Raw genomic sequence first — 10,235 nt, 5'->3', positions numbered from 1 at the left:
ACTACCAGCTGTTGTTCACAGTGGGTAGTGTCACAGGCAATGTGTATGCAGACGTTACGCAGCTTGTTTATAATTAGGTTTCAAAACACTTGTTAACACCTCAGCACCCGTGGCAAAAGAACTCAACACATCCGAAGTATAAAAAAACAAAAAGGACTAATCTTTTGTATATAATTTGTTTAAAAACGCTGCAGGTACACCGTTGCGATTGTGGGTCATCATCATTATCAAGTCTGATCTGTAATGCGGGTGTTTATTTGTTCATTCTGTAGTCGTGCTACATCTCTATTTCTGTTCCTATTCATTCAATTTGCTGCAATATTGATGACAACAAGTCTTTGTCATCATGAAATTTTGTATCTTTAGTTTAAAGGATATTTTTTTCATTCGGGTGTTTAGGCATTTCCACCATGAAGAAAAAGGTGAAATGTTCCTAAGGTGTTACGAAACGGCTTAATTTGTGATATGTGACAGAATTTGAAATTAACAGTTGGATTAGGCATGTTTCGAAAATATAAAACTTGGAGACTTGGACTGATATTTAGTCAAGGAAGTTTTTTATTTAAAATTTTAGAAACTTCGTTCATTTTATAACTTTCATCAATGACAACCCTTTCCCTTAAACTGCACTTTTGCGAAAAATGTTTGAATATTTTTGTAGAAGGACCGGAGTGCAAAGCGTGGACCAAATTGGTTACCCCCTTCAAATGTTATAGTGCGAACAATTTTAGAGGAAAATAAGAAAAAGAATTAAGCTCGACCAGGCCAAACTTTCTATACCCTCCACCCTGAAATATTCTGAACTAATAAAATAATAAATGTTTTTTGAGCTTGAGGTCTTAATGTTGCTTATTTATTTATAATTTCCAATATTTCGCAATTTTCTTGAATTGCATCCTCAGGGAGAATCTACAATACAAAGTGTGTACTTATTAATATCACAGCATTTTAATATAAATTATTATATTATTAAACAAACACAAAATAAACACAAATTAGCTTACAAGTAAAATCAAATAAAGTGTCAAGTTAAATTAAAACTATGATAGGCTTCACCATCATCGTCGCTTGTAAATATTGCACTGATTTGATTTACTTCTTGCACGTTCTCTTATGTGTTAAATGTCTATAGCAGTATGCAGCATTGTCTGTGTCGCTCTTAAAGTTTATTCTCTTTGTTGTTGGAAGATTATTTATGTGCAGCATTTCTAAAGTCATTCTCCTGTTGTAGGTGTTTTCAGTTTGGAGTATTTTTACTTGTTCAAAGTTAGGTTGGTGGTTGTTTCTGAACTAATATTGAATAACTAGTTTTCTTTCAATTACAAAAGTACCAATGCCCACAACATTCGGTGGAGAAGTTTTCTGACCACTGGGAACCCCAAATGCCTAATTTTAATTTAAAAACTTGAAAATAATTGAAATCACTGATTAAGTTACGAGTATACGTATATCGGACCATAACAAAATGTGGGACAATTTTTGGTAGAGACATTTTTTAAATACTTTGAGCCCTAAATTCCAAATAACATCCAAATACCTTAAATTGAGCGGTGCCGTTTTATGGAGGCTATTCCAAACCCAACGTCCACAACTTTTGGAAACATATGTGCTAAATTAGAGCAAATTTAGGCCGAAAATTCAAACAAAATAATCATATCGACAAGTGGAACTATATCGACAATTTGTAATAGAGAAGTTTGTTGAACACTTGTAACCCTAAATGCCAAATTACAGCCAATTTAGCCAGATAAATGCAGCACTTACTCGGGAAATCGAAATGCCAATTTATATGGGACATATCGTTATATGAGGGCTATTCCAAAACATGGACCCACAAGTTAGGAAAGTTGTTGGGAAAGTTTATTGAATGCTAGTACTGTACCTAAATCGGTCTGAACATGTAGCTAAAAACGTCAAAATTCATATGAAATTGGGAACCCGAGGCGTGCCGATGATGAACATTGAACACACAACCCTCTTTATATAGCCCCATATAAAGGTACCGCCCGATTGAAATTCATTTTCTCACCTAATTTACGAGTTCAGAATATTTTATAACCTCCACCATAAACCATTCTTAATAAACATTGTAAAATTAGTTTCCTTTCCTGTTCACATTTTCAGGTGCAAAACTTTTTGGACCACGGATACCCCAAATGCCTAAATTATCTAATCTAATCTAAGAAATGTGTTCAAACTTTATATCGGGTCTATATCAGAGTGTGGACCTATCTTGACAATTTTGTTGGAAAAGTTTGTAACTGGAGGTACCACTGAGAACCACAAATTTCAAATTGCAGTTAGTTTGATTAACATTTTTAGATAAATCTTCAATATAGCGAAAATAGGGAATTACCGTTATATGCGGGTTATAACCTGTATTGACGATTTTTGTTGAATAAGTTTCGTGACCATAGAGAACCTTAAATGCCAAATGACATCTGGTTCGGTTAAAAATTGTAGCTAAAACTCTCAAAATAATGAAAATGATACATTCAGTGCATTGTCCCAAGTTTAACTTTTATATCTCAAAAAGGGTAAAACCTACGAAAATATCATAAAGGTCAATCTTGAAGAGAATTTTCCCTGCTACAACATTTTCTTTAGTTCCATTCCCATACGAATTGCGGTCTCCAAGCAAAATGGTGAAAACCTAAAAAACTACTAAAAATGTGAACTTTGACCGCGATTTAGTTAAAAAACCCTCCAGCGTTTTTAGATATTTCTCGTCTATGAACATAGTAGTTTCAGAATCCGCAAAAACTTCCCAGGTGTAAGCTCCTTTCATTTAAAGTTGGTTAAGGCGCACCGTGTTATGTTAGTCGTTAATAAGCTAAAGCTCATTCAGTACTGCTACTCGAAAAAGGAATGTCACAGATCCATATATTCAGGCATTGTCGATGAGCGGCTCACGGTTTAGGTCTGGTCTTTCTACAGCAATAGCGCGTATTAAATTTCTACAGATGGACATGTTATTGCATCTGTATTCAACGCCAATGCTATATCAGCACACAACAACATGTGGGAGTAGTCTGAGAAACTTAGTGAAAATTTTGGAGTCAGGTGTACATTAAATAAGAAGCGATTTACTGAGAAGCCACCGTGGAATCCTAGGCATTTCTACATCACATTCATTCAACGCCGAGTAAAACCTCCAACGTAATGTCGCCTTGCATTTCCTGAATGGTGTTGTATCAATTTCAATGAAACGTTGGAAGTCGTCGACGCGAAGAAAACGTGCCCATATTAATGAGCGTGTATTGCTCGTGGGAAGTTTGTTTATGTGGGGAGAAACAGCGAGCAAAAGAACCCACCATCCTGGCTCTGAACACCTCCACCCGAAGGACACTACACATATATTTTAAAGGTACTTTTACTTTACTTCCTTAACAGATCAAACCATGATGTTAATATCATCGACCTACGCATTTCCTATTTCCTTTCCTATTTTGACTGAGGACCTGGTATTAGTTAATGTCATCTTACAAGGCCGTTCTTTGGTATTTTTATTCTTCCGGCCCTCAGCGATTCACAGATGGGTTAATATGAATACAGATTCCAAAAACGAACGACGATCTTGCACCAAGGTCGGTAATATAAATACTTCACAAGGGATATCGGCTCTCAGACGGATAATTTGAGGTCACAAATGGTAAATGGTAAATTTATATACCACTACAAATCTGAGCCCAACATAAAGGCAATCCCATTGAAAAATTTTATCTTAAGAATATTCAGGATGCCTACGTAATCCTTGTAACGTCACCAAAAATGCTCAAAGAAAAAAAAATCAACGAAAAATCAAAATTCATTTTCTGACTGAATCTGTTACACAAAGCTAAAATACGTTCCAATAAAACAAGTAAGAAAGCGTTAAGTTCGGCCGGGCCGAACTTTTCTTACCCTCCACCATAAAATATTCTGAACTAAAAGGGAATAAATAGTTTTAATTTCTGTCAACAACTTTAAGTGGGTACCTAAATATGTCAGATAATGTATCTAAAATGTCTTCATTCGGGCGGCACATTTATATGGTGCTTTTTTTCGAGGAGCTTATGGAGTTTTGTGACAACTGAGAACCGCAAATGATAAATTGCAACTAGTTCAGCTAAAAATTGTAGCGAAAACCCTCAAAACACCAAAAACCGAGAGGTACCGTTCCATAGGGGTTATGACAAAACATGGACCTCTGTTGACAGTTTTTGATGGAGAAGTTTTGTGACCACTGGGAATCTCAAATGTCAAATTACTGGTAGTTTGGTTGAAAAAATGTGGGACAAATTCTAGCTAGTTCGGTTAAAAATTGTAGCTAAAGTCCTCAAAATACCGAAATCCGGGAGGTACCGTTATATGGGGGCTATACCAAAACACGGACCTACATATGATGAACATTTTTAGTGGAGCTGTTTTGCGAACACTGGGAACTTTAAATATCAAATAACTCCTAGTTCGTTTAAAAATTGTAGCCAAAATCCTCAAAATACCGAAAATCGGTACGTAACGTTATATGGAGGCTATACCAAAACTTAGACCTATGATGAATTTTTCTAGTGGATTGTGATCAATGGAAACTTAAAATATCAAATAACATAAGTTTCGTCACTGCATGTAACTTTAACGCATAGTTCAGTCAAAAAAAGTATGTAAAACCTTTAAAATATTTGAAATATTCCAAAACATGTAACTATGTTGAAAATTTTTTGTAAAGAATTGTCGCGTCTGCAGGGAACCTCAAAAGTGAAGTTACGAGTAGTTCAGTTAAAAAATTTAGCTAAAACCATTAAAATACCGAAAATAAGGCGGTACCGTTTTATGGGGGCCATGCCTAAACATGGACCTATGTTGACAATTTGTGAAGAAGTTTTATGACTGTTGGGAATCTCAAATGTCTAATTACGCATTGTTCAGTCAAAAAATGTAGGCACCGTTATATGGGGGCTACACCAAAACATGGACCTTCGTTTATTATTTTTTGATGGAGAAGTTTCGTGGCTGTAGGGAACCTCAAATGTCAAATTACAGGTAGTTCAAACAAAAAAATTTAGCTTAAATCCTAAAAATACGAAAAATCGGTAGGTACCGTTATATGGGGCTATATCCAAATATAGACCTATGTTGACAAATTTTTTGTGGAGAGGTGTGGTGACCATTAAGAATTTCAAGTGTCAAATTACAGCTAGTGCGGTTAAAAATTGTACATAAAATCCTCAAAATACCGACAATCGGGGGTACTGTTATATGGGGGGCTATATCCAAACATGGACCTATGTTGAAAATTTTTGGTGAAGAGATGTGGTGACCACTACGAACTTCAAATGTCAAAGTACAGCAAGTTTGGTTAAAAATTTTAGCTAATAATCATCAAAATACTGAAAATCGGGAGGTACCGTTATATGGGGGCTATATTCAAACATGGGCCTGTTTCGACAATTTTTGGTGGATAGGTGTGGTAATCACTAAGAACTTTAAATGTCAAATTACAGCTAGTTCGGTTACAAATTGTAGGTAAAATTCTCAAAATATCGAAAATCGTGAGGTACCGTTATATGGGGGCTATATGCAAACATGGATCTATGTTGACAATTTTTGGTGGAGTGGTGTGGTGATCACTAAGAACTTCAAGTGTCAAATTCATTTTTAGCCCGAATTTGTTGTCATTTGGCATTTGAGATTCCCAACGATACAGACATTTCCAGGTTTTGGTATAACCCCCATATAGCGGTACCAACCGATTTCAAGTATTATGAAGATTTTATCTTAATTTTTAGCCCGAATTGGCTGTAACTTGGCAAAGGGACCCCCCATTCGTACAGAAACTTCCTTACTGAAAATGATGGAAATAGGTACAGGTTTCGGTATAGCCCCATATAGCGGTACCACTCGATTACAAGTGTTTTAAGGATTTATCTTCAATTTTAGGCAGAATTGGCTATAAGTTGGCATTTGGGGTTTCCAATGGTACTAAAACTTCCCCACCAAAAAATGTAGACATAGGTCCAGGTTTTGGTATAGCCCCCATATAGCGATACGACCCGATTTCAAGTGTTTTGAGGATTATATCTTCATTTTAAGGCAGAATTGGCTATAACTTGGGATTTAGAGCACCCAATGGTACGGAAACTTCTCCACTAAAAATTGTTGACATAGGTCCAGGTTTTGGTTTAGCCCCCATATAGCGGTACCATCCGATTTCAAGTGTTTTAAGGCTTTTATCTTCATTTTAGGCAGAATTGTCTGTAACTTTGCATTTGGAGTTCTCGATGGTACAGAAACTTCCCCACCAAAAATTATGGACATAAGTCCAGGTTTTGGTATACCCTTTTTAACGGTACCAGACGATTTCAGGCATTTTAAAGTTTTTATCTACATTTTAGGCCTAAATTGAACATAATTTTGTTCTCAGCTGTCAAAAAAAAAATTACATATTTACTAAAAAGTTAAAACTAAAAAAATAATTTAAAAAAAAATAAGTTTCAGTGTTTTATTTATAAATAAAAGTTATGGGGGGTTTTATTACCTTATGAAGAAAAAAAAATATTTAATAAAAAATAATTTAAACCAGTAAGGAAAGGATCAAAGTCGGGCGGGGCCGACTATATGATACCCTACACCACTGTGAATATGTAAAATATAAATCGGAGCTATATCCAGATCTAAACCGATTTTGATATAATTTGGCACATTTATTTCCAGACCGAATTCAGTCACACATTCCAAATATCATTGAAATCCGACTTATATAGCGTGTTTGGAGCAGCAAATACGCGAAATCGGCCGAAAATATATATGGGTGCTATATCCAAATCTGAACCGATTTCGATATAATTTGGCACATTTATTTCTAGACTGAATTCAGTCACACATTCCAAATTTCATCGAAATCGGAAATATATAGCGTGTTTGGTACAGAAAATACGTGAAATCGGCCGAAAATATATATGGGAGCTATATCCAAATCTGAACCGATTTCTATATAATTTGGCACACTTATTTCTATACCAAATTCAGTCAAACATTCCAAATTTCATTAAAATCGGACTTATATAGCGTGATTGGTACATCGCATACGTGAAATCGGGCGAACATATATATGGGAGCTATATCCAAATCTGAACCGATTTCGATATAATTTGGCACATTTATTTTTAGACCAAATTCAGTCACACATTCCAAATTTCATCGAAATCGGACATATATAGCGTGTTTGTTACAGAAAATACGTGAAATCGGCCGAAAATATATATGGGGGCTATACCAAAACTTGGACCGATATAGCCCATCTTCGAACTTGATCTTCCGACGGCTAAAAAAATGGTATTCCCCAATTTTCAGCGAAATCGGTCAACAAATGCGACCTGTATGTTGCGAACGGACGGACGGACGGACGGACGGACGGACGGACATGCATAAATCGACTCAGAAAGTGATTCTATGTATATCCCTAGAAGGAACTATGGGTCTATCTCGCTTCCTTTTGTATGTTACATACAAATGCACTAACACATAATACCCCTTACCACATAGTGGTGTAGGGTATAAAAATTAAGTTTCCGTCTTTTATTTAGAAATACACTTAAAATTAGAATATAATTTGTCGCTTAGCCTCAATAAATATATTCTTTCTCATGATGGAATCTCTCAAATATAACGCTTGTATTTAAATTATAAATGGTGGCAAAGTTAAACGGCAAGCGTTTTATTATAGAGATTCCATCATGAGAAAGAAGATACTTATTGAGGCTAAGCGACAAATTATAAAAGTGATCTCTATTCAAAAAATTTCATTTCGAAAAATGATTTAACATTGTTGATCTTGTTGTAATGACCAAAACCGAGCGTTCCTTGACCCAAAATCAAGCGTTCCCGACCAAAATGTTCGCCCTCATTAGACTGATATTTTATAAAACAGTTTTCATTTATAAAGTTTTTTGCTTCTACTGTAAACTTATGAATTTTTGAGTTAAGTTTTTTTTGGCATTTCTCTAGTGCGATTCTCTAACACATTTTTTGAGTTACCGACAAAAAATCGCTAAAATAAAACTTAATATTATGAATGAAAAGTTCAAATAAAAGTTGACAACACTCTTGCTATCGGTAGAACTTTACGACTGCTTTTTATTCGTCGCTAACTTACCGATAAACATCGGTGATTACCGAAATTATAAGCATTTTAATTTTACCGTCAATTGTCGGTAACTCTAAAAATGAATTATAGAATGGCTCTACAAGTGGCGATATACTATTGATTTTTGGATTCAAAATCTAAACCTGTATCTGGAAATACTTGTTTTTGGAAGATTTCTAGCCAAAGGAAATGCTTGCTCCCCTACTGTTATAAATTAAGCCCGTCATACTCTTCTATAGGCCGTAAAACCAAATAAAAAATAAATACTTCTTTTGATTGTTTTTATTTGTAGATATAATAAAATTATATTAAAAAGTAATATTTAATTTGAAAAATTATACCAAGAACTACATAACAGCAAAAATTATTACTAATAAAATTTACATATCTAAAATTAAATAACACTTAAAATTAAAAAATTATTTACAATTAAAAATCTCTTAAAAACTAGAAGCGTAATATAGTAGGAATTTCCCCTCTATGTCAACAATAAAAACAATGTATTGTAGTAAGCACCGGTTTAACTTATTCTTTCCCTCTCTTAAACATAGACGCACGTCATTGCCAAGCCAACCTCGTAATAGCTGGACGAATCCATTTTGTATTTTTTGGCGCTTTCATTTTGACAGGCAGCGTAGTTGGATTTACGTTTAAGGCTAGGCCTTACTGGTGTGGCCAAATCAAAGGAGTCGTGATATTTTTGGGCAGGTATAGGTTTGGCAGATGTTGGTGTAGCGGCAACAACAATGGGTGATGCAGGCTGGGGTGTGCTAGGGCGCATAAATGGTTTGACACCACCACCCATAAAACTTAAATCACTGCATGGATCATCACCGGCAGCATAGGAGGGGGATAACATGAAATCTGGATTAACCATTTCTGCTTGATTTTTTAGTAGGGCTCTTCTTCTCAAATTAAAGGTGGGTTTGTGTTGATTTGGCTTCTTTTTCTTTTCATCTTTGCGTGCAGAATCCAAAATGGCATCAATTAACTTATCCAAAGTTTGATCACCCATGCGATTGGATACAATGGCAGTATTATTTTGTAAGTCGTCTTTGGGGCCTGTTGTAGCCACTATTTTTTCAACTTCTTCTTCAAGAGCTATTTCCATAAAATCCAATGCCAAGTTACGTTTCTTGGGCCTTGCGGCGGACACTTGACTGGAAATTGATTTTACTTCTTGTTGTTGCGTCAACTCAGGAGTGGTGAAATAGCGACGATTTGCCACAAAAGGATCTGGGAAAATACCACGCATTGCCAATTCCTGGCCAGTGGGTAGTACGGCATTTGGTGAATATTCCTCTTCAAATTTAGGCAAAGTGGTGGCATATTGGGGTGCCTTGGCAGCTGGTAAGGTTACGCCCACAGTGGAATTCCTACGCTGATTATTATTGCCATTAACAGCTTGTGTGGCAACCCTTATACGTTGAGGTGTTCCACTTGGATTGGCTACACTTTCTGGTGTTACATTTAAAATATCCATCAAGGGACTAAATACCAAGGGGGCATTCCGATTTCGATTAACCATGGGTGTTGAGGTAATGATGGGCATGGGTATATTTTCTTGATTGGCCAGGGAGGCACGTTTTTTACAGCGTTTGGTGGAGTTCGTTGAACGTGGTGTCCTGGCGGGGGCAACACGTTGTGTGGCAGGGATAACTTCAGACATTTTGTTAACAGATGCTGACCACTTCAACATTTTTGTTATTTTTTTTGCAAATTTATTTTTGTGTTGTAATAGAAATTGCACTTTTTTTGTAATGTTTCTGCTGAGATTGAGAACCCTAACGTTGTGCTCTGAATCACTGATGCTGGTGAACTGATGTCAAATCAATCTCTGCAAACTATTTATACCCAACCAAACTCATAAATTGTCACCCAGGCACCAATATCTTCAATATTACATAAGAATTCCTTCACCGTTATTTTCTCACACAAACAAAGCATCTTGCTTACACCTTTACTCCACACGCACACGCCATCTTGTACCAATACCAGCTCTCAAAATGTGCTCTATTTACTCACAACAATTTCTTAAGGTAATCTATACAATCGTTAGTACAGATCGATCTCATTCATCCCTCACAATCTTTTGCTCGTCCTGTTGCTT

At 35.8% G+C, this 10,235-nt stretch overlaps 1 protein-coding gene across 1 annotated transcript; it reads right to left on the bottom strand.

The window, feature by feature from the left end:
* Positions 1-8,666: 8,666 nt before the first annotated feature.
* Positions 8,667-9,794, bottom strand: LOC141398118 (uncharacterized). Its single transcript, XM_073975349.1, has 2 exons — positions 9,543-9,794; positions 8,667-9,464 (listed from the first exon to the last, which is right to left on the bottom strand). The coding sequence occupies exons 1-2, from the start codon at positions 9,792-9,794 to the stop codon at positions 8,667-8,669; spliced, it is 1,050 nt and encodes a 349-aa protein (XP_073831450.1).
* Positions 9,795-10,235: the final 441 nt, after the last annotated feature.

The sequence above is a fragment of the Musca autumnalis genome, unplaced genomic scaffold (assembly GCF_047663935.1).
Source record: "Musca autumnalis isolate F117 unplaced genomic scaffold, ASM4766393v1 scaffold_3, whole genome shotgun sequence".
In the NCBI taxonomy this organism is placed as follows: domain Eukaryota; kingdom Metazoa; phylum Arthropoda; class Insecta; order Diptera; family Muscidae; genus Musca; species Musca autumnalis.
Note: the sequence above shows the minus strand (reverse complement) of the source record. Positions and strands in the feature narration are given on the sequence as shown.